This window comes from Harpia harpyja, chromosome Z (assembly GCF_026419915.1).
Source record: "Harpia harpyja isolate bHarHar1 chromosome Z, bHarHar1 primary haplotype, whole genome shotgun sequence".
Classification (NCBI taxonomy): Eukaryota; Metazoa; Chordata; class Aves; order Accipitriformes; family Accipitridae; genus Harpia; species Harpia harpyja.
Window position 1 is genome coordinate 657,545 of NC_068969.1, and position 24,349 is coordinate 681,893.

General features: G+C 40.8%; 2 protein-coding genes across 17 annotated transcripts in view; one reads left to right on the top strand and one right to left on the bottom strand.

Moving 5' to 3' along the window:
- CARD19 (caspase recruitment domain family member 19) overlaps nucleotides 1-24,349 on the top strand; it is a 101,798-nt gene that overhangs the window by 29,974 nt on the left and 47,475 nt on the right. For 2 of the 12 annotated variants that reach the window (XM_052777919.1, XM_052777925.1), the window contains one exon: nucleotides 16,617-17,824. The exons of 9 other annotated variants lie outside the window; for them this stretch is intronic. In XM_052777919.1, the coding sequence (XP_052633879.1) occupies nucleotides 16,617-16,672 (56 nt within the window). In that variant the 3' untranslated portion in view covers nucleotides 16,673-17,824. Of the gene's footprint in view, nucleotides 1-13,712; nucleotides 13,885-16,616; nucleotides 17,825-24,349 lie in introns of those variants that run through there. One more of the 12 variants, XM_052777924.1, reaches the window with a different exon arrangement.
- Nucleotides 1,719-23,944, bottom strand: NINJ1 (ninjurin 1). Of its 5 annotated transcripts, none has more exons than XR_008233598.1 (5): nucleotides 23,701-23,944; nucleotides 13,966-14,200; nucleotides 9,250-9,400; nucleotides 5,942-6,235; nucleotides 1,719-5,331 (listed from the first exon to the last, which is right to left on the bottom strand). XR_008233598.1 is itself a non-coding variant. In XM_052777938.1 (4 exons), exons 1-4 carry the CDS (start codon nucleotides 23,773-23,775, stop codon nucleotides 6,214-6,216), a joined length of 483 nt encoding a protein of 160 aa, XP_052633898.1. In that variant the 5' UTR covers nucleotides 23,776-23,944; the 3' UTR covers nucleotides 1,719-6,213. The 5 variants fall into 5 exon arrangements, 3 of the variants coding, with proteins under 3 accessions (XP_052633898.1, XP_052633899.1, XP_052633900.1); XR_008233599.1 differs by adding an exon at nucleotides 7,502-7,656 and having other exon boundaries at nucleotides 1,719-6,235; nucleotides 9,239-9,400; nucleotides 23,701-23,943; XM_052777938.1 differs by having other exon boundaries at nucleotides 1,719-6,235.

Genomic DNA, 24,349 nt, shown 5'->3' on the forward strand with positions numbered 1-24,349 from the left:
ATTAAATAATCTGGGAGGGGGCGGGGGTGGGAATAACCATGAAAACAGTTCTTCACTTCAATAAACTGTGGAGAAGAGGAAAGTGAGTTCAAAATAATTCATTTCATCTAATAACAGGCAAGGTAATTTTTTTGTCACCACCTTTGGATAATAATTGGTTAGATATTATTCTTGAAAAGATTGTTTTCTGTGTCTTCCACTATTTATCATAATGTATCCTGCAATGACAGGTAGGCAATGCTTCCAATGTCACAGCCAAGGGCCATTAGAAAAGTGGGGCCGAGGTTGAGCATGTGCATTTAATACAGAGTAAAGCATTCAATCAGTGTGAAAATGTGAAATTCCTCCTTGCAGAAGAAGCCTTGAAACACCACATTTATTCATGTCAGTCTTTTTGCTGTGTATGTACCTAACATGGCCAGTGTTTGCTCCCTGACACAGCCAAGAGCCACCTGCTAACAGTGTGAGTGTTCCACAGAATCATAGAATCATTTAGGTTGGAAAAGACCTTTAAGATCATCAAGTCCAACCATAAACCTAACAACACAGCCAAGTCCACCACTAAACCATGTCCCTAAGTGCCATGTCTACACATTTCTATTAATTACCTCTGCCCATGCTCCTGCCCCCTCTGCTCTCCTGCTGCTGTTGAATGTGTTCAAATGTAAGGATACGAATAAATGACGGTAGGGTTAAGGGTAAAACACTGGGTACAGCTGGCACATCACCCCTGCAGTGTTTGGACTTAACCCAGCCTCTGATGAAAAACCTCCTCTAAGAGTCTGCTGTGGCCATGCAGTTATTTATCTCTTCCTCAAATGCTTTCTCTCATTTATTTTAATTTATTTCTTGCTCTAGTAATGTCTTGGCTTAGCTTTTGACTCTGGTCCAGCCTTGTGGATCACCTGCAACCATTAAAAGGCTGCAGCAAGACCCCCACATGACACCAGGGTGAATGGGCTCCTCTCCTGCTCCTTAAATATTTCAGCTGTAAAGCAGCAACCTCTCCTTTTTCCAGGGGAAAAAGACAGCCTGCTCCTCAGACGTGTAGCTTTCTGAGATAAAGGCGGTGGGAATATGGGGCATGGCAAACTTTCTTCTCCGTTGCATGCTTCCAAGTGGGTAGTTAGCTCAAGCTGAGTAGTAGTCCTGAGACAGTTTGCTTTTACTTTTCAAGACTTTTGACCATGGTGTCTTGCGCTGTTGTATGTGAAAGCTGCTAAAATCAAAATGACGTGCTGAAATGTTATTTCATAAAGGAGAACATCATCTCATTTCCCATCACTGTGGGAGGTTTCTTCCAAGATACATACTGTCCTCTAGGGTAGTTCCTTGGGGCAAAATCTGCATCTGAACATACTGGTGGTGTGGTCTTTGCAATGCATGAACTTCACTTTAAGGTCATTAAATTTGTGTATGTTTAAGTGATGTTAGCCATGTTCATTTCTACTAGGAAAAAAGTAATTTACAAAGAGCTACCATCTGGTGATATCTGGGGTACCAGTTGTTTCCTGACTTATTCTAAGGGAAATGTGGTATCTACACTATTCTTTTGCAGTATGCTTTCCTGGATATTGGTTTAATAGTGATAATACTGAATGTGTTGTCTGAAGCACTAAACAGGAGTGCTTCTGCTCTGCTAGATCATTTCCCTACAGACAGCGTAGCAAAACTGCTGGGAGTATTCAGAAGGTCTTGGTTTATTATAATTTCTTAACAACGGAAGTGTAGTGTTTGTGGGGATGGCCATGCAAAGATGGGAGGCTCCATCTCCCACATTGGGATATTGTACTTATGTATATGACCTGCAAATCATTTCTTTAAAAGCAAAACACTGTCATTTAGCAGCAATGTGGCTTTTTCTTGTATGCAAACAACTAAGGAGATAGCAAGCCTGCTTCTTTTCGGTCTCAGTACTTCTGTATGCCCGATGCTGCCTCTAACCTTACGGCAGAACTGATGAACTATTTTTCTTTAAATGTGCAGGTTATCAAAGATACGAGTTCATACATATGAAAATGTATCATCAGTTTTCTTCTGTGTTCCTACTGCCCTGCAGTAAGTAAACACACTTTCAGTAGAGCCAGTTCTCCTGTGGTTTGACAAAATTATATTGTAGAACAAGGACCAGCTTTTGACATCATTGTTTTTTTTGGGGGGGGGTTTGAAAACAAACTGTAAAACAGTGCATAAATTGGTACCACATGTAGCATTTCCTGAACCAGATAAAACTTACAATGGCAACACCTTTGGTAAGCTAGAAAATAAGCAGAGCTTAGCATTTGGATTCTGTCACTCATTTCTGAGAACTCTTTTGTACATATTTGAATGATCGAGATTATCACGTTTCTTCTTCCTCTAATACCAAAAGAGCATCCAAGCTTTTAGGGTAACAGAAAGTAACAAGCCCGTGCCCTGGTCCAAGGAGATGAGCACAGCACACCAGCACCTCTGGTACAGGGCAGTGTGCCCCAGTCATCTAGTACCTACACTAAAGCATGGTTGGCAGGGCTCAGTGCAACTTGTGGGAAGATGTGCCAGAACACAGGATAAAGCATTTGTTAGAATAAATTAAAACGAGTGACCAAAACCTTACAAATGATAGTTGAGGGGAAAACAGTAACCAGGATTCTGCTTTCTAGTTCAGCCCATTTTATGTAATAGTCAGCTCCAGAATAAGCTTCAGCAGTGACCTGGTTTAGAAGACAAATACTTAAAAGTCAGTTCCAGTAAATATAGTTGTTGTCACCTGCTTCAGTAAGTACAGCTACACCAAAAATTTCAAACCAGGCAGTCCTAGATGCTGAAGGGACTAATGAGAATGACCAGAGCAGCATGTGTAATTCTTACTCTGCTCAGAAGCTTATGAAACAGAAGTAAACGGATGACCTGGCATGAACCGTTTCCCGAGACAGCCTGTAAAAATTCATCTCGCTTCATTATTGATGACCTCTTTTTAAGTGAAATGTTTGCCTACAACCAAGAATGCTGGAGAAGCACAGCAAACCAAAGAACTATTTAAACCCAGGCATTTGTTTGCTGCCCCTAGGATATATTTGCTAGGATTTTAAATAAGCACCTGACTTAAAAGAATAATAATCATGTGATTAAATTATTTATACTCGAAACCAACTTGCAGATGCCTTTGTCTGCTAAAAAATACATGATCTCTGAAGACTTCAGAGACTTGAAACACGGATTGCGTGTTTGAGGATGTTTTGCAAATCTTACTTAATCACCTTAAAAGACATGGTAATAAACCAGCATCCTTTTTATTTAAAAAAAGACATCCAGTTGCAAGTTGAACCCTCCTGATGCCCAGTACAGTCTCGTAGTCAGATGGATGGCTTTCAGATCAGGTTTTCATGTATTTAGAACCAAAAGAAGAGACCAGGCCCTCTGAAGTTGCAAGTATCTCTGTTGTGATGCTTCAGCCACACTTTCAGGAGCTCAGGAGGCAGAAGGATTCATGACAGTTTTTTGTTGTTGTTCCGTTGTTCTTGTTTTGTTCTGCCCGGCTCTGGCAGACTTCAAGTGAACAGACATGTACCCCCTTAATGCTGATCTCCACAGCCAGCTCTTGGCACCCAACAATGAGTTCAAGCTTGAAGTATTTTTTCTTTCCCTTCTGTATGTCCCAAAACCTGTGTCTTACAAAGTCCATTGGAATCCGTAGTTGACAAGTCATTGCCTCGTGACTGTTCCCTGCTCTACGGCGCTGGATCCAGTTAGTTCCACAAGCTGCTGGGAGATGGGATATACAAGCCTTGGTAGTTTCTGTTGGACAACAGCTTAGCAGCAAAGATGCTATAAGAACAGCTATTATGTTTTTCAGGAGAAACCTGCTGTAACAGCTTGTTTGCTTGAGTGACCTCAAAAATTATGCTCCAATAAAAAAGGGAATAAAATGGGAAAAGACCTGGTATGTCTGTACTGCACCCCCCTCTGACTGCTGTTTCAGTGCAAGACAAACATGATCATGCTCATAAGAGAGGGCCATGGCAATAAGTAGCACAGGAGCGGAAAGCTACATTCAAAACTGGGCCAAATCACCACCAAGTGTAAAGATGGTAAACATCAGTACAGCCTGGGCATCTGTTTGCATTTGCCTTTAGGGTATTAAGGACAAGCCAAAAAGTGAGTGGATTAGCAAAGTGCCAGAAACACATTTCTTCTTATTTTAATGTCTTGCTAAAAAAACTAGAGATGCAAATCTGGCAATGAAAAATATCTAATATTCATAACTAAGTTAAAAGTAACTATCTTTTGGACAGGTTATGTATTTAGGATGATACAAAGCAACTACTTCAGACACCTAGCTTAGGTACAGTTTCCTGTACAGAAGAGAGGTTGGTGCCTCTTGAGAGCCCCTCCAGACTGAACCAGATGCACAGATGGGCAAATATTCCAGTGAGTAAAAAGGTGAAGGTAACAAAGGTGGTACATTCAAGGATCTTATCAAAATTACTGCCCAATGTTGAGCCACAGATAAATTTGATGCTTGGAAGGGCTCTGCTTATAGTTGCCTATTTTCTCCGAAAGAAAGGTTTTTAAGGTTTTCAGCACTGCTATTTGGCCAGTCAATTCACCACACTACAGCATTGAAACTGTGATAGCACATGTATGAATAGTCCTTCAACAGTTCGCTGGTTTGTAAAAAATAAGGAAAATTGTCCTGAGTGCTTCATTCAGAACTTGTTCTGAGCTACGTTTAAATTAGTACAACACGCACAATTAAAACCATTGCTTGGTAGATACTGGTTAAATACATGTGAAGTTGGAAATGAAGCAACAAAAGATGAATTAAAAAATGAAAAAGAGTGTCTATTCCATTACTAATCACACAAGTTTCTGATTTGTTTTCTGTTAGTAATTCTACAGAACATGTAAATGAAGATATGGTACATCGATGGGCCTTGAGACATAACTAACAAGAAATGTGATCAATAAAAACTGTAAATGAGATGAAACACATGGAAGTCAAACTTCTATTAACATGTGCAAGGGAACATTTAAAAATTAACGGTAAGGAAATGTATTAGTACAAATCTGCATCTACAAGTAAGCACAATCTAGAAAACTAGGATTTTTCTGATTGCAGATGTCGTACTTCGGAAATAAAATGACTGAAATGTTTTTGTTGCAGAAATTTTTATAACCTACACCATTACTAGCAATACTGTATTTAGAAAAAGTGTCAGTCCCTGAGCCAGCAGGTAATAACCTAGAAGATATAAATATCTCTCTATATATGTTTAAAAATAAAAATTAAAAAATTACTTATGCTTTTAGCCATAAACTCATAAGAGTAACACAACTGCAGCAATCAATCTTGGGAAGAGAAGAGGGAAAAGTAAGTTATAGAGGGATGAACTTCTTTCAATTTGCTACTTGAATTGCTGACAGGCACTCGGTACCAGTTTAGCAGGTAAAGTTCACCCTGTATCCTCTAGTTTTCCAGTTCGGCCTAGAAAAGGTAGCGCTTCTAACAGGGTTTCCAGAAATATATTAAAACCCACAGAATACAAAGTATAGCAGTTAATAGTAAGAAACTATTAGCAATTAGGTTATTTTTGTGTCTGGGCACAAAGGAGAGGAAATTTTAAGTGTGGTCCAGAGATGAAGAAACAGGACAAATGAGTACCTGTGAGCAAAACTGGACAAAAGATAGCCCGCTGTTTCTGTTTGTCTCATCTTTGGTTTAGCTAGAGTGGACAAAAAAGAAAACAAGGCACAGCTCCCTTTGCGCACTGCAAAGAACGACCACTGCTGCGCTTTGGAGTACATAGGTTTGGTGCCAAGCGAGTGAAACAAAGGACAATGTGACCACGCCAGAACCGAAGGCCTGCCATTTCTTACCATGGTGGAAATGACAAATTGCCACAAAAACAAAAGGCATGGAAAATGGGAAGTCCTGTGAAGTGCCACGGGTTGCTTTTACCTTGTTTGATGAGCTTATGCCACTTCTCTGAAAAACAATGAGTTTCTACAGAAATTGAAACGCCAATATTGCAGAAAAACGATGTCCTTGGATCAAAATCAACCTTTCCTTAGATGCCAAAGAGTTTAAATATTAACACATGGGAAAACTTAAGTACACAAATGTGTTGGTTGTTGGAAACTTGAGAAAGCTGCTCGGTATGTCCAGCTTCTTCAGATTATCTTTTTTTCCCCGCTGTGTCCAAGTGTAACTGGCTCAAGTACAAATGGCATCTAGAATGAATGATTCAGGTCTCTGAAATACAAAACAAAGATATCAAGATGTTAGTTAAACAGGAATTACAGTAAATGACAAGTTTGCCTTAAAGGGCGAATTAAGTTTTTTTTGGAAAAGTGTCCATAATAGTAAAAGTAAAGCCAGAAAATGGTGGCCACTCACGTCTCTCAGGGCTTTGAGGAGGTTGTGGCAGCAGATTGAAAAAGACTTATTTTCCAAGTTACATTCAGATGACCAGATGTTTTTAGCAAGGGCAATGTACAAATGAGCAAACAACAGATGTAATGTTCCAAAGCAACAAAGAACTTCCACATTTAAGAAGTCTGGAGCAAAAAGACACAGGTCCCAGACACCACATTTGGCCGTTTTATTAGGAAACTGCATGTGTGAGAAGCACGAAGGCAGGATCACACAGCTGCTGGTTTAGTACGGATGTAAACTTGCTTTAAACACCCTTTGGTCTTGCCCCTACCTGAGGTTACATAAACCAGCTACTGTTTCTCCTTTACTGAGGCACTGCAAGTTTATTAAAACAATTTCAGCAGTAGATACCAATCATGTTTATGTATGTGAGCAAATACTGTGCCTGTGCATAGCTGTATGTGATATATGATATGGAGCTGTATGAGCTAGTACCATCCACAAGGCAGAACAGTGTTTCATGCCTTCATGATGATCTCAGAAAAGTTATATGTGAAATGGTTTCTCATTTAAGACCTAGCTTTCTCACTAGGGATTCCACAATCCCAGTCATAATTAAGCCACAAAGCCCTTTGGGTTGACAGTTTATGGAGGACAGAAGGAATAATGCTGTGAAGAGCCCCTTCTTGCCAGATGATGTCAGCTAAGCAGTAAGACATTGCACAAAACCACTGATGTTTCCGTAAGACTTAGCCACATACATGTGGGAAGGAAGGGGAAAGTAGACAAAGTCCATGGACAGGTGGGAGAAATTTGCAGGGGGATGCACTTCACGTGTTTAAAGAGCTAATGCACAGTAATGTTCAGAAGCCAGCCTGGCATGTTAGTGCTGTCCAAAGCACTTCAGTATTGAGTTCTGCTGTAGAAAAATACAGCAATTGTCTTTGGGAAATGCTGCAGAAGCAGCATTTCCTAAAAGCCAGTGAGAGATCAAAAAGGGAGCAGAGCTGGCACTGGTACTGGGGAGAATCAGTAAGGCACCTCATTAGAGAATGTGGTACTAGTAGAGAAATAGCGGATGAAATGTGGGTGAGCTCACCCATCACTGCAGTATCCTGGTAAGGCACGGTGTGTCATACCTACCTTCTGGATATTAGCTGACTTCTCAATATACCATTATATTAGGCACTAACTGGCTTGGGACTGGATTGTCAACTCATCTTCCTCTCTACTCAGCATACATCAGTGTGATAAGCAAAACCTGCTTCTCCTCTCTTCCCTCTTGAGTTTTTCTTTCACTGTATCAAAAAGAGGCACGGTCGGGATTCTGGTATGCCACCTTGTCCATTATTTTAATTTCTTGATGCCTGTTTCAGATTCTTGTCTCTGCCTCTGTTCCTGGCTATTGTGCATGTTTGTTCCTGTGAAGACAGCTAAAATTCCAGTAGTCCTTCATTCAGTTCTCTTGGCTTTGCCAGTGCAATTTTGTGGTTAGTGTTTCAGTATTTTTTTAGTATGTACTACTGAGATGGACATTCTACCTATAATTCTGATAATATCTCAGATAATCTATGTGCTCTTTGCTGCTAAAATTACATATTTATTAGTTTATTTGTAGAGACTGTGGCCAGAAAATACAATAAAACTATCTTGTTTCACTGCCAGAATTTCACAGGTTTTGGTTAAAGCAGATGATTCCGCCCACACCCCAAAATAATTTCATTCTTCATCTTCCTAGTAATTTGTTGCACTGATTTCCCCCCATGCTGTTTAGAGTCCTGGTAAATTTTAGTCTGTTTTCCATTCTTGTTACAGATTTCTGCTGCACCATGCATCTTCAGATTAGGGGTTTAAAGGCCTTGTATCTTCTTTTTCATGGAGAAAGGGTTTCATCTAGAAGTTAACTCAAACTGATAATGTTATATGTATGGGCTGTCTGCCTTGTAGCCAGTGTACCATGGCTTGCCAGGAAAGTCAAGTGATTCCTTCTTCAGCAGGTCTTCTGAACGTCATTTGAGAATTGGAAGATAAAGAGCAGAGCAATGTTGGCACACACAGACTTAGCAGTGCTATTTTAAAGGCAGATGTTGGACTATATAGTGCTTCTAGGGCTATAAGCCTACAATTTAGGTTTATCTTCCCCCAAATTGTTCAGCATAGCTATGATGCTAGGAGGATACCCATTTTGATTCCCACAATTCCTATATTTATCCTTCTGTATAAGTAAATAACAAACATTAAAATGCAGGTAGAGCAAACAATATTGTTCTAAATGACCGCATGTATCATGTAAAGTGATACTGCACATCTTTGCAGGCTGAGTCTCCCACAAAGCAAAAGCCCTGCAGCTTGGGAGGACAGAAAAGCCACACTATCTGCATAGGATCTGAAGGGCTCCAATGATGTGTAGTATTATATGTTGGACTTAATAGCCCTAGTTACTTGGATAAAGATTAAGTCTTCAGTGTTCATAACAGACTGGATGTAGTATACTTGAAACCTTTCTTAAAAAAAGAAGAGGCATTTGGAGGAAGCAAAACAATATTATTTCTCTTCTTGGTTTAGTCAGCAATGTGGAAAAGGAGTGGCTAAGCCAGAAGGACACCCTTTACACTTCCCGTGCGTGACACATGCAAGGGGCCCCTGACAAAGTTAGATGCCGTCATCAACTTTTGCACTCCTACATTTACAAATACACTGTAATAACTTAGCAGTTCCTAGTCGCTTCGGCTTTTGCAGTAGACTGAAGTAAAATCCTTTGTTTGTGAAGGCTAGAACTGTATAGATAAGCTTGTGGCTATTTTTAAAGCTATGCCCTAGTGTGCACTGCATTCTTGTATGCTACGCCCTACCACCTTAGGGTGCAGAGACCACACTCACCTTGTACTTACTGTCTTGATGCTGACTCAGCAAACGGCTTCTGCACTCCAAAGGCAGTGATAAAAATATTCACAACTACTATAATGAATACTAGTCCAGTTGCAAGGTTGTTGAGGAAATCCAGCTTTCCATGTTTTGCAGGGTTGTTAAGGTCATATTTTACTTCAAAGAGAAAGGAAAAAATATTTAATTATATGTATATTTCAAAATCCAGAATAAAAGTCTTCACTACTCATGTGGTTCAAGAATTTCTCTTACACTGAGCTATTTGCATCAGTCATACTCAAAAGGGAAATAAGATTCTGCAGTGTCAGCAAAAGTGCTAAGGAGAAGATCTTTAACCACAAGGAGCCTATTAACTTCCAGTTACTAGCATCTAATCTCTGCGGATGCACATGGGAAGTAATGGATACACAAACATTACTAGAAATCTTCTGAGTTCTTGATCTTTTGAAATCTAGTTTTGTTGCAGATTTTAAGCATTTAAAAATTATTTCAGTCTTGATGACATGAAGCTTGAAGCCCTGACAGGGTGGAATGAAGTTAAATTTCCAACAGTTAAAATGCTACGGGTTCTTTGCAGGCAGCCCAATCTCTTTACCAGTGCTGGACTGGTTTTTGTACTGGTGCCCTTCCCCAGCTGTACTCCCTGCTTTTGCACTGATTCTGCTTTTAGAAAGCAAGGGCATTATATCTGTTAAACAGAGGAAGATTTCAAAGCAGTGTAGCTGCAAGTTCTTTTTACAGAGAGCATCAGCTGTGTAAACATTTTCTTTTGTTTCTTCCAGTTCTTTGGTTGAACTGCTATAGGGAGTGAGGGAGGAACACACAAGGGAGATGATAGTATTAATTTAGTTTAAGCTTTGATTCCAGGCCTTGTGAAAACATATAAATGAGTTACATTGGACTGATAATAGACTTGATGATAGGGTAAAGCCTGTGCTTGTACAGGACAGTAAGAAGTCTGAGGGCACTTGCCTGGCATCATGTGGAAACCCAAGATTTTCCTCTGTCTGTTCTTTTGCAGTGAGGGGTCTGCAACTCAGACCCTCTGCTGAATTTGTTTGATGCTGGTGGAATGAGCGCCGATGAATTCTGGAGTGTGTTCTGAGAATGGTTTTTGTCTGTTAAGACTCCTAATTCTTAAACGTGTAGACCACTGGAGCTTGCGTGTGCATGTACAGGACATGTGAAAGAAAGTTCATACCTGACAAGGTTTTACACCAACATAAATAAAACTTTGAGCTCCTTCTGATAGGCACATACATAGGTGTGTAGCTTACAACTGTACTGCATGAGGTAAACTTTGTTACACACTTTTAACATAATGACCCTGTCAACACTGCAGAACTTAACCACAGAACCAAGACTCGCTTGCTTGTTGAAGCAGTTAAGTAGAAGTGGTCGCAAACACTCATGATGCTGAAGTATTAAAAGCCAGGTTCACTTGGTGTCCCTAATTAGGAAGTCTAATGCTGTTTTGGTTTCAAAGAATTCTGGGCGCCTGTTCAAGTCCTGTTTGCTAAAGCAGTATAGTCAAACATCACAGGCCAGTCAAAAGCACTGAAGAACAGCGTGGGGGAATCATCTGAAAAGCTTAAGCTACTGCACACCTGTGTAGGCAAGAAATAATTTAAGCTCAGCAGTACTTAACCCTGAAAATGAGTTTATACATGTCTGTAAAGCATCTGGAGCTATGTGGATGCTTGCATCCCAGCAGTACCTGGAAGGACTCTAGTACTGTCATGTGAATGAAGCGGAATAAATGAAATGGAGTAATTAATCCTGAAGTATGGAAGAAAAGCATTTCAGGTGGTTGATTTAAAAAAGAAAAGGCAATAATGGCCTCACATGTTTTGTGAGTTAAAAGAAATCATGCTCAAAGGAGAACTGACACTTTCAGAGCTGTCCCCTGTCCAAATAAGGGTCAGAGAAGACAACTATTGCTTGTCAGTTTAGGCGGTGCTCTAAATTTTGAAGTAGAATTGCAGTAATCCTATCTTTGTGATTATAGTAATTAAGATGAGGGTGTTTGTGAAAATATTCTTAAGAACAGTTATTCTTTAAGTATTTTATTATAGTGGGATTAGATTACTATGATTTCATGCCACTTAAACTATTTCAAGACATTCTTCGCTTTTCTTCCAAAAAGTTAAGATTACCAAATCACTTTCAAGGACAAGTTTGCTGAACATTTTTCAAAATGTTTTTGTGAAAGGCTCTTTTGAAGGAGGAAAATCTTTTAATCCCTAGTAGAGAACTGTGAGAATGGGTAGCTCCTGGGATAAACCTCTGTCTCAAGGAAAGAAACTGGATGGTTGCACAGACTTTTGTTTGGACTTGTGAGAGCTTCTAAAAGGCAGAATTTTGTGGCTGGACAGAAAGACAAACTGTTCCTGCAGGCCAAAACTACCAAATACACATTGTGAAAAGCAAGTTCTTGCTATGGTGCCTGTATCCTTGAGCCTTCATGTCCTGTTTCCTATCTTCAGTACTTCTGAGCTCAGCACGACATCATTGCTCCAACAGCATACCGCTATAGGCTGAGGGCTTTGTCTTCCTCAGTAGGCTAAACCTACAGCCACTGCTGACTGCAGAGTGCAGGCTGAACCCCTGATGAATCTCACTGTTTGCTAAGTAAGTGGTCTGTGAACGCTACCTCGGCCCAACTTTGGAATCTCCTCTGAGCCAGGACCTGGATTTTGCTCTTGTACGAACTCCACCAAATGCAGACACAGCTGTATTCTGTCTCTTTTATAAGAAAGAAAAAAGCTGCGTCAGCTGCGTATCAATATTACAAGCCTTATATATCCTGGTTTCCTTGGAACTTCCTCCTTGAACAGTTTTTTCAGTTGTGCTAAAAAATGGAACATTGAAAGACTAGCAAAGATGCCAAAGGTGGCACCGATAACTTAGTAAATGCCATGTGTGAACTCTGTGTAAGGTCTGTCATATGGTACCCATTAATTTAAAGGGAAAGATTTGAAAAAAGTTATGAGAATAAATGATCATATATCACTAACAAAACAAGTGATCCTTAGCTGTTTCGTACCAGTGAAGGCATCATTTATCTCAGTCAATAACAGCGTTCAACTGATGCTGAAACCTAAACATTCCCTCTGATTTCCACATGTATCTTTGATTGACTCTCCAAAGTTATGGTCTAGGGTTTTGGGTGCTGCTAATGAATGTCACAGGTTTTCAGCAACTTTGCAAAGTGCCACTGGATTCTTTTTTGCATTTTGCCTTGCAAAAGCATGGGGGAAAATATCACAGTAGGTTAAGTTAGCAAACAAAAGTACTGAAGACTTGTTTCAGGTCAAAACAGAAAACTCAGATTTCCAGAAGAGTGCTGTCTCTCCACACTCTGTGGACTTTTAGTTGGGCTTTTTTGGGTAATTCATGCTCACTTAGTGATGATACTGTTTTAGAAATGAGCCTGGTTCTATAGCTACTTAGATCAATATTCTGCCTTACAGTATAAGGCAGAGGGTGTAGGACATATGTGTGCTACTAATCTAGCAATACTAACTTAAAATACCTAATTTTTAGTGATAAGTACTGGTTCTTGTGCCTCATAGCATTGTGCCTATTAATACTGAATAGTAGAACCTCTACTTTTGAGAACAGCAAAGATGCTGCATTGAACTTCTAGGAATATGAAGGTCTGTAATTCAACAATTAAGACAGAAAGCGGGGGAGCGGGGGAGGCGGGGAGCAGGGAACTAATTCTACAGCTGTCTCATTAAATGTGTCCAAAGCATGCACTAACACAACTCCTGTCTGAGCTCATTCTCTTGAAATGATTTCTAGCATACATCAAATGTATCACATCACATTTCTTTGGTAGAAAGTAGAAAAGGTTTCCCTAGTGATAAGCAGAATTCAAGACAATCTATTTGTAGTCCCAGGATGCTACCTGGACTGTGTTTTCACATTCTACATAACTTCAAATGTTTTGACTGAAGTCATAGTATGTGGATAATAGATGAGGTAAGTTCTTACGTTGAAATCTTGCTCCAACTAGCCTATTTTTCTTTTTAGCTTTAATTTCAGTTTAACACAGGTTTGAAAATTAACAATAAGAAGTACCTTTCTACCACTCCCCACCTAGAGATTTAGGATGCTTTGAATAATTTCATAAATCTAAAACTAAGGGGTTTTTTTCATTATTGTCAAGCTTTTGCTATCAAACCTTTGATTTGATTGCAGAAACACAAACTGAAGACAATATGCCATACCAACATGAAGATGGACATTTCAACTTCCACTACTGTTTGAGAGTTCTACATTCACAATATATTCTTGTAATATTATTTACGATATGACTGACACAGAACAAACACATTTCAGACATAAGATTAAGTAACAGGTCTTGCCAAAAACAGTATTATGAAACTGGGCAGGCTGCATGATCCTAGCTGGCCTATTAATGTTTCTTTTACAGTATTTCATAATTTTCCTTCCTCCTCAGGCCTTCTGTAACGAAAAATATTCATGATCTGGGCAAATGAGTATGAGGAAGTTGATCAAAACTGAAGATTCCACATAAAGCTGCCCTTACTCCTTTTGTTGCAATATTTCTATGGTCTTAAGAGAAAACCCTAATCAATTCTAAGGTAAAGCCTTTCAAATATAACAGCCTTTTAAAAATAAAAGGAGAGTCTATATACCATCTTATAGGTGTATATATATATATGTCAATGGTTCTTGCTGTTGCCACATACCAAGGAATATCAGGAGCACTCCCACCATGACTTGCAATGTCAGCGACAGGCTGATAAGAATGATAAGTGGGATGTAGAAGGAAAAAGAAGGTCCTTGCTCCATCACGGCTTTCAGTTGGGAGGCATTGGCCATCAGCAGGGCAATATCCAACATACTCTCCGCAGCGCTCTTCTTATTTGCGTAGTGATTGATATTCATAGGTCCATTTCTTTGAAACCACTGTGACGTTCTGCGCTAAAATTGGGAGAGGGGAAAAAGGTTATTCACATCTCTTTTAATTGGTGCAGTGAGCGAGAGATGACTTGGCCCATCGACTGATTTCTGTAATCATACTGATAGAGTAGTAGTGGTACTGAGACTATCAGTGCATCTTTTTCACTGTTACCACTGTCCTCCATCTGATAAGAGAGCAGTAAATAATGTCTGTACTGGACTTTGGCAGATACACTTTTTCCAGCTTGTAGGATCAGTCTAAACAGTCAGTATGTTTCTACTCTGAGAAAAGGAAAGAGTGAAAAAGCTGAAAAGTTTGCACTGAGAAAAGTTGGGAGGGAAAACCCACTGCAAAACAATCAAGCAAACAACAAATTGTTGCAACTAACTTACTCCGAAAGGCATACTTAAAAATACAAATATTTATTAAATTCACTCTCCGTCAACACATATCTACGTAGCTCCTTAATTACTCATGAGTCTTATTTTGAGTATTTATGTGGAAGTTGGCCACTGTACGAGCTTTGCTTGACCTCTTTCCCTGCTGCTTCTTACTCCGTCATGCCACTGTCCAGGTCCATCCATACACAGTGAACTGTTTTTCTGTTTAAATATCATATGATCTGTGGTTGCCAAGCACTGCCCAATTACAAGGAAACTTTTCTTTCAATTTTTGCATCAGCAGTTGTTTTATTTTTTTTTAATTCCCCTGCAAACAAACAGGGCAATATAAACCAACTGCAGGGCAACACCAGAGCTAGTTAACCCTGCGGGATGAATAAAATGAGTTTTTCCTGATGACGATTCATGTGACCCAACTTGGAATTTGACAGCTCGTCTCCCAGGGCTGCCTATTTCTCTGCTGATTAGATGCAGCTTTGGGTAACTTGGTTAGGCTTAGATGCCTCACTCTGAGATGAAGGAAGAGTAGGTCACCCTCTTTTCTGCAGTCTCTGAACAGGTTAGGAACGTCACTCTCATTGCTCTTACTTCTAGACTTGTTTTCAAAAATAATACACAAATACATTATGAGTAAGCTTATTCTAGATGAATTCTTTAAACCTGCTTCTTAGAGACCTTTTCACTGCACAAATGTGTTCCCACTTGCCAGAAAATACTGTGAAGACAGTCTCTCTTTGAAGGTTAGTTCAAATGCAGAAAACACCCTCTAATTACTCTCTTCAGTAGCACTAGTAACTATCGAATTTCCAACTCCAAAGCCAGGTTTGCCGCTGTCCAGACTTAGAAGTGTCCTTTTAAATAGGGCAGGTATTGATGCATACAGCAAACACATCGCCAGTTTTTCCAGGGCGTTCAGCTACCGAACTTGACCTATTTTCACCAGACACGTTGTAATAATCAACCACAGTCTAAATATTTTACTGAGAGAAAAATGTCGTGGAGCAGTGGCAGACTTTTTTTCTGCAAAGGGGAGGAAGCCACATAATCATAGCTTCACATAGACAGCTTCTTTACTGAGACCAAGGTCCCGGGAAGAAAATGGCTCCGAGATGGATACTGACTTCAGTCAGGAAGACTCGACACTCATTTGGTTTTGTCTATATCCCACAATCTAAAAATGCAATTTGGCTGGGGAATCTGTCCCACATTTGTCACCTTTTCTCTCATCAAGGAGAGTGTCCTCTTCCCACCCCCCTGCCCCATTAAACCACTATAGCATTTGGATGCTTCAGAAAAAATAACTGTAATTCTAGTATACCATCCACCAGAAGCACTAAACCAGGTGTAGATGTTCATTTCCTTATGGAAAGCAGCATGGAATATACACTGGCAGTATTCAGTAGAAAAATCCAGACTAACATTTTTCACTGTTTATTGTACAGTAAAAAGCCCAACACACACATTTAGCTCTTGGCTACCTAATGCTAGCAGTGTAAGAGGGGAGGGGGAACTACGCATGTAATAGCAGAATTCAATTTCTGGGCATGAATTTAAAATAAACTTTTCTCAGTAGACTGTAGAAGTAATATGATCTATTTTGTCATAAGTTCATAATAGAGGAAGTTTTTTCCTATGTTTAGTAGCTAATTAACTCCTTCCTGCCAAAAATACTGACTTTGAAGTATCTGTTGGGTCTACGAGGCTGCAGTGTATAATGCAAAAACTACACAGGTAGCTGTGACTGTTCTTAATCCTGATGGAAGGGGACTGCAGTAAAAACATGACAACCGGTTTCTTTGTTTTCACTCGATGTAGAAGTGTGATCATGTTTGACATGGCTTTTTTTTTTTTTAAACTATACAAAAGAGTAAATAGTCTGGGCTACATCTTCCTTTCAGTTACATCTGTGACTACATGATGTAAGACAGTTTCTACATAAACAACAGAATATGATCTTTTCTTTTTCCCGGGGAAATGTACTGCTGCACTTTTAGGACCTCGGTGTTTGCTAATTTTCTGTATGGTCAAGTTGCAGGTGGAAATAGCAGGCTATGGCACTTGAACTATGGTGGAAGCAAGGGTTTTGAGTAATTTCTGAACTCCAATAAATGGAGAAGACTTTTAAAAGTAGGGTGCTGCTAAGGCAAACCAAGGCAAAACTTCTTATTCCTGGAATGACAGCTCAGCTATTTACTACGTTTAGATTCTAAAAAATGGCATTCTACTCTGTTAAGAGGCTTTCGGCTACCACTCCTGAAAGCAGACCAATTCAGAATCTGAACTAGGCATATGGAGAACTGAAACGTCGGTTCTACTGTACAGAGCTTTTTCTCAGCCTGTGATCTTGCCTTCTGCCAGGAAAAAGGATCTGTAATCGTGAAAGCCCCAGAAACAATCATTTCCCATCTCCTGATTGAGAAATGGAGCCTCCTGACTCATGCTGGAAAACCATAAAACAAAACAAAGCAAAAAGCAAATTAGCCTTGCCTTCTGGAAGGAAGTTGAAGGCAACGGCCAAAAGTATTGAAACAAATGCAGTCAGTACTAAGGCAGCAGTTTTTAAGACCAGACTACGTGTTATACAGCAATATATAGACAGGCAATGAAAGAAGAGCTGTTGCCTTAACCTCAGGATAATGACAGTCATGTACAACAGAAATTATATGGGAACTTTGTTATGTGGCTTTATGGTTTCAGGGAGATTCCAAGCATGTAGCAACACACCCAGCCCACAGCACCAAACTACACTTACTGTGCTGCTATCACCTGCAGAGAGGGAAAGTGAAACTTCTGGAGATTTTCTAGGATGCATGTAAAGTAAGGCTTTTCCTGCAGGCGTCACTTGGCAAGAGAACAGTATGTATTCCACGTGACCTGCTTCAGTCTCAATGTAATCAAAACACCTCATTACACACTTTCAATATTCAAATTACCTAGTACAGACAAGCTGATCCCTTCAGTCGAGGTCACCAAATGAGTCTGAGGAAAAACAGCATGTGTGTTCACATGTGTGTGCATAAGGGCCAGGTGTAGCTGGAACTGCTTGCTGTATCTTCCTTTCCCTGTCAGTAACAGCCTGCCTTCAGGTCTCCCATCGCCTGCAAAGCGTCAACCTCTGAGCAGAACAACCTGCCGCGCTAGTCTGCACGCAGTTATAAAAAGGAGAGGAGTGAAAAGCCTCCCCCTCTTGCTCTGTCCGTGACTGGAAGAATCCCCTGTGGAAGAGCCTATTTTCACAGTCACACGATGCTGTCCCCACAGACAGCACCGCTCCACGTCTCCACACGGCAGCCGGGTCTGTTTGCTTGCCCAGAGCACTGCAGTTTGCAAGGATAAAGCTAAGATGCTACAACACAAGCTGGCACTTTTTTGCTTCTATAAAACCAAACCTTCACACTAGGATTGAATGGTATGGGATAGTCTTATTGACAACTGTGTTGGTACAGATTTTGCTGCTGCTTTGCTTCACTCACCATTTTAACTCACCATTACGCCCAGAAGACCTGAGTCCCTTTGAAATATAGAAAGGATTTATTAATTACATTTATTAAAAAATAAATAAAAGTGACACTGAGGTGAATGTCCTTAGATGCTGAGTTTCATGAATCATGTCTAAGACCCACCTGGTGATTCAACAGGAAGGAAACAGCACTGAAAATGGAAACATTTGAAAACAAATAATAAAGTATCTTGGCTAAATACAGTAACTTGTTATAGTAAGGATTTCTGCTTCTATTACAGCATTAAATCACTACTTGTGACAAAATTTACGCGGCTGTTTGTTCAACAGAGTGTTTATCAAACACTAGTGACTGCTGAAGTAGTCAAATTAACGTGCTGGAATTCTGACCGAAAAAAAGGAAGGCCCAAGAGTAAATTTTTTTTCTCTTGTTCATCTTGACCTCACTGAGTTTCCCAAAATGGTACCAGTTAGTCGGTCCTGAGAAGACAGGTGGGGTTTTTGACATGCCAGTCATCTAATCCACAGAGAAAAAAAAACGTGTGAAAATGATGCCTATTTTGCATTTGGATTTAGAACTTAGTTATGTTAGTTTCTGTCACTCTGCCCTATGAATTCAGGAGGAAAGAAATCATTTGGATTTTGAGTGCAAGTTTTTAGGATTCATTCCTTCTCTTTTGGTATGTTCCTAGGTACTTTACTCAGGTTCTTAAATGTCTTCCACTATATATATGTTCCCCTAAAGAGATTGTTTTAAGAAAATCTAAAAAAAAGCCAAAACAAAAGCCCCACAAAAAACATAAAAGACAAGCATTGCCTGAACCAATAGGATCTTGACATTTCCAAGTTAAGAGTCAGATCTGTTATGAAGACTGAATTCACTGTTCTTGTAATGAAGTTAACAGATACTTGCAGTAGCACAAGACTGGTTACTGTTTTCTTTTTGAATCCCACTAGAAAACCAGTATTTTGCAGTTAGCAAGGTGAAATTCCAATTTCCCAAATAAGCACTTAGAACCAGAAACTGCAAAGTATAAGCCAGAAGTACAGCCTGAGTTGCTTTAATTTTGATTTGCAATTTGTAATTGCAGCTGCTTAATATCAGCTGGGACTGCAGGACCCAGAGCTCAATGTGTTTTGCTTGTCAGGCCCAGAGTGTCATACCTGGGTTCTGAAAACACACAAATCTCTTATTATTCGTACAGTACTGGCACTAAACACTTTCATGGTATTCTAACTTTAAATCATTATGCGGTAGAATGCCATTACTAAATAGAGGAGACCACAGTTTTGTATGGGTTAATTGGGAAAATAATGCTGATTATTATTTATATATCCTAAACAAGTTGTGCTTCTGATTAATAACACCTTCCTTAAGCTGTCAGAAGGATCTTCGCCTTCAAGTACATTTACTCTGAAACACAGTCTTCATAATCTTTGGCTTGCTCTAACTCTGCATACAGTTTACTTTCTATTTTAGGTTAGTGATTACTGGAGTTGTATGGCAGATTTTAGACATTTTAATAGCCAAATAGCCTTCATTCAAAATGAGATTGGACGAGCCTGTTGATCAATATGACCTCTGGGTTTGTAACGTCATGAAGCAAGCTTCCTTAAATTCTTATGTTTAGGGACAGTCCTAACTTTAAAACAATAGAAACATGGTACATAATAATGAGGCTGCGTAAATAAAAGGCTGAGTCATACTGATCTTACAGCAGACTGTTCTTTACTGTGTTTTGCAATAGTCTTTCTAATTCAATCATCTAAAAAGATGCTAAAAAGCCCTTTTGTTTAAAAAGTAATTTTCTAAGTTTTTTAAGTGTTAACCTTTAAGAAAAACACTGCACGGCAAACTTTTCCAGATCTTTTAGTGGTAATTTCATGTTCAGGAAAAATTCCAGTTATATCAAAAAAGAGAAGGATCAGACATAGAAGGAATAACACAGGACTAAAAGAGAACACAACTTCAGAACTTTACTTTTATTTTTTTCTAAGATCAACCCTACAGTTACAGAACTGAACTAGTAACTTTATACAATTATTTAATAATCCTCATAGATGTGGGATTTCTGCCCACATCTCCATCACCTACATACTGAAAATGGGCCATACATGACCACTCTGAAATCAGACTTCCCCTCTGCCTCAGAGATCTCGCTGATCTAATAAAATAGGCAAAATATTCTACAAGAAAAGAAATACTCTTCCAGCAAAAATACTTTAAGCTATATCAGTTATGTAATGGATTATTAGATCCGTTCTACACCTCCTCAGAAGATATTATTTCTTTTCCCCCAGTAAAACATTAGATCACTTATTCAGCTTAGCACTGATTCAGAGAGAAAAACCCCTACATCTGGACTGAATCATCAGTTACATTTCCCGCAGGAATTCCATTTTGGTGGGGGGCGGGGGAATCTGTCCATCCAAGTACCAACCTAGTGTAACACTGCAATCACATCTAGAGACAGGATGGTTGCAGGCAATTTAAGGAAATAAAAATTAAATACTCGGCCTGTGTTCATATTTCATAGACAGCGTCAATTTTCTAGCATCTTTAAAAGCCTATACTTAAGAAGAGCCACTTTCAATATAGATAGACAGAAAATGCCAGTATGACTACATTAAGAAAAAAAAAGTGGCAACCATGCTGATTCCTGAGAGCTAAAAAGTTAGTATGAAAAAAGGAAAAAGTAGAGTCACGTTAGTTCAGGGCACAGCACTGTTTTCCTAAAGCTATACTGGTTCCAGGACCAAGTTAGAATATTTTTACTCATTAAATGAGTTAAAAATAATCAGCACACCTGATGACTAACTTTGTGAAATGAAGTAACAACTTAAACTTGTTTGTACAGCTATTTAAATAGAAGCTTTCTCCTGTATGATTTTTTTTTTCTGTCTTGCACTACTACTGCTCATTGCAGTGATTTGTTCTTATAATACTGTTTCTCACAATTGGACTGTGGGCTGCCTATTTTGTGTTGTTAAAGCACTGTTTATTTATTCTAGCTACTTAAAAAACAAGGAAACAAAAACTTATTACCAATAGTTTCAATATTTGGAGTATATCAAATACTCCAAATGCAATTTGATGTAAGTAATGCTTTAGAACATGTCATTTTATTCTATATGCAGTAAAATTCTTTCAAGTTCCTACAAATTTGAAATTTATTACTTGCAGTGTGATGCCAAGAAACTGCCATGTCCCAAAATTACTTAGGAATTAATATACAATTTTGAATAAATTTTTAGTAATAACATGACTATAATAGAAGCCAACTATTCCAGAGCTGTCTTTTCTACTATCCAATTCTTAGTCACCTTTTTCATAGTTCTTTAACTCTTTCAACTAGCATTTCCTGTTATCTTGGAAACATTAAACTAGGTTTTACAACATGGTGAATGTAGACTGTTTCAATATGGACCATGAACAAGGAAAGCAAATAGAGGAAGATGAAAAAACAGTTACTAGCTGCATGTGTATAAACAGATCCTTTGCACAAGTGGCCAGACACTTCTGCCAAGTGTAATTACTCACATTAGTGAGTGAGGTGTGCCAGACCAACCCAGAATTAGAAGCAAGGAATTTCTTGCTTCTAAAAGCTTGACAGCTGCTGAAAAAATTTATCCAAATTAATGATGGAGTTAAAATAAGCCACATTAAGCCAATATGTGACCACTCATTCAGAATTACACTGGGCTTAACTAGTCTTTTTAAAATTCGTGTGCTTTGAATGCTTTGAAGGTAAGACAACTATATCTCCATTTCATGTCAGCTCTTCTGCAAGAGAAGGTAGCAGTCTATTGCTGAAGATGTGCAGGAGAATCCATTTTGAGGAGAGGGCAGACACTAGGATGGGCAGTAAGCAAAACAGGGTGGTCCAAGCTGCAATGCCTGCGAGCATCCCTAAAAGTAGACATTTCCGCACTTTTGACTCCAATACCAAAGATTTAGGCACCTGCGGATTTGTGGTCTCTCCAGGTTTAGTTGGCTGCTGAGTTGGGGCGTTCTTCTGTTTGTGTAAATTGTGAACTTGGTCAGATTTTTTAAGGTATCTATCTCCTATTCACAGATTAGTTTTTAAGAAATCTGTCCTGATCTGCTTTACCTTCCATATACTTCTTTTGGGGTTTTTTTTGGTGAGAAAATGAAAAAAAGTGTCTGTAAAGTTCTCTGAAGTGCTACTGTGTACGTATAATACAATATAATAATACGTTTCACTGCTTATTCTTTATATGGCACTCACATAGAACTTGCAGTTTCTATGGGAAAGATGTAACAAAATGATTGCTTGCAGATGAAGATGAAGTAAAACAGGAAAGTTGCAGAACAATTCTTGGAGCAGACCAAGTTAAAAAAAAAAAAAAATCCCCCGACTAGTACTTGTGATGCAATCACAACTCTATGTTAATAAAAAAAGAAAATTGCTGAGAAGTCAGTGGCTTAAAGGAAGCCCCTTCAGGCCATCAGTTTGACCTGCGTATCCCAGCCTTGATTCTCTTTAGGTACTTTCCAGGATTTATTAAAACCAGATTTTTTCTTCTTGGTATGATATTCACGACTACAAGGGCTTGTCAGGAAGGGAGGGAGGAAGGACAGACCTGCTACACAATCAGTCCAGTCTGTCTGTAACCAGAAAGGTTTACCAGTGACATAGAAGGTGGTTTAGTACAACTGTTGCTATGTGGCAGAGCCTTAGGTTGGAATAAGAGCTACTTTTTAGAGTCTAGTCCTTTCCAAAACAACATAAAAGATGCTCTTTTACCAGTCTGGCTTTTCAGCTAAGTGGCATGCTTGGAAAACATCCTTTATGTGTAAACAGAAGAATGTGGGATGAAAAGCTTTCCAGTGAAGTCTTCTGGTCCTGTTTTGACTACAAGGAGTAGTAAAAAGCTGGGTATTTCTCTTCTTGTTTTTATTTGGATTACTGTACGGAAAAAATCAAGCCATACGGGCCCAACCCTTTAAGTCATTCCTCCTACTTTTGTGCTCACTTATCGCCCGTGTAGGTATCCCCGAGTAACTTTTCCGTCCTCTCCCAAGTCACCTGGGTGGAAGAACCCCCCCGGTTCAGAGTGCCGGTGGGCTCCGAGCAGAGATTCCTGAGCGGGAGGACACCTGCGGACCCTTCTGCTGACCTGTGTAGGAACTAAGGGGCCATCGTGCCAAGGACTAAAGAGGATTTCCTTTTCAGTCCCCCCGTGGCACTTGCCTATCTTTGAAGTGAGACAAAGCGGGATGCTTGCAGCCGCATCCCTACAAAAAAAGTGCTGAATTAACGGAAGGCGTGTTAAAAATAATAAATAAATAAATAAATAAAATAACCGAGAAGCGCCGGTTACCGGACCGCGGCAGCAGCCAGCACACCATCCCCTTCCCGGCATTTCCTCCCGCCCCGGCTCAGCGGGAGGGCTCCGCGGGGGCACCCGCAGCCGGCCGGGGCGGAGGCGGGCTCTGGCCGACCCCGGCCCCCCCCCCACGCCCCGCCTGGCCTGGCCGCTGCTGTGAGACCCGCCGCTCCCCCGGCCCGCTTCCCGGCGGGCTCCGCCGCCCCCTCACGCCCCGCTCCCGCCCGCCATGTCCGGCCGCCGCGGCAGCCGAGCCCGCTCCCGCCCAGCCACGCCGCAGCCGGCGGGCAGCGCCCCCGGCCCCTACCCGCTCGTCGACCGCCGGCTCCGCGCCCTCCGCCAGCCCGTTGAGCTCGTGGGTCTCGCCGCCGCCGGAGTCCATCGCGGCGCAGGGCAGGCCGGTGCGGCCCCGGCCCCGGCTGCCCGCGGGGAGCCCTTTCGTGCCGGCCGGCCCCGGCTCCGCGGGTGAGGGGCGGGAAGGGCCGCTGGCCACTGAGGAGAAAGTTTCCAGAGAGGCGGCGGTTGCCGGAGCTGGCGCGGCGGGCCACCCCCCGCCCCGCTCCCGTCCCTCCCTCTCCTCACACAGGCCGCCCCGGGGGCTGTCGTTGCAGCCCGCCCCGGGGAGGTTCCCCGCCGGCGGAGGTTTCCGTGCAGGGCGGAGAGCGGGCCGGCGGGCAGCCGGGGCCCGGGGCCAGCCATTGCGGCAGCGGCCTCTTCCCTGCCGCAGATCTGGTTCGGCGGGAAGTTTCTCCAGCTCCTGCCGGGCTTGGGGCTGAGGGGGATCTGGGGTCCCAAGCGGCTGCCTCGCACCGTCAGCTTGGGCGTGAGACCAAGCAGCTCGGTGTTAAGACCAGATTTCCAGTGTTGGGCAAGAATCGTAGTTTGTGCTGTTCTGGGGAGGAGTAGAGGTGGTTGGTACTGTAAGAAAATGTTTCATTTTAGAAAACTCCATCTGA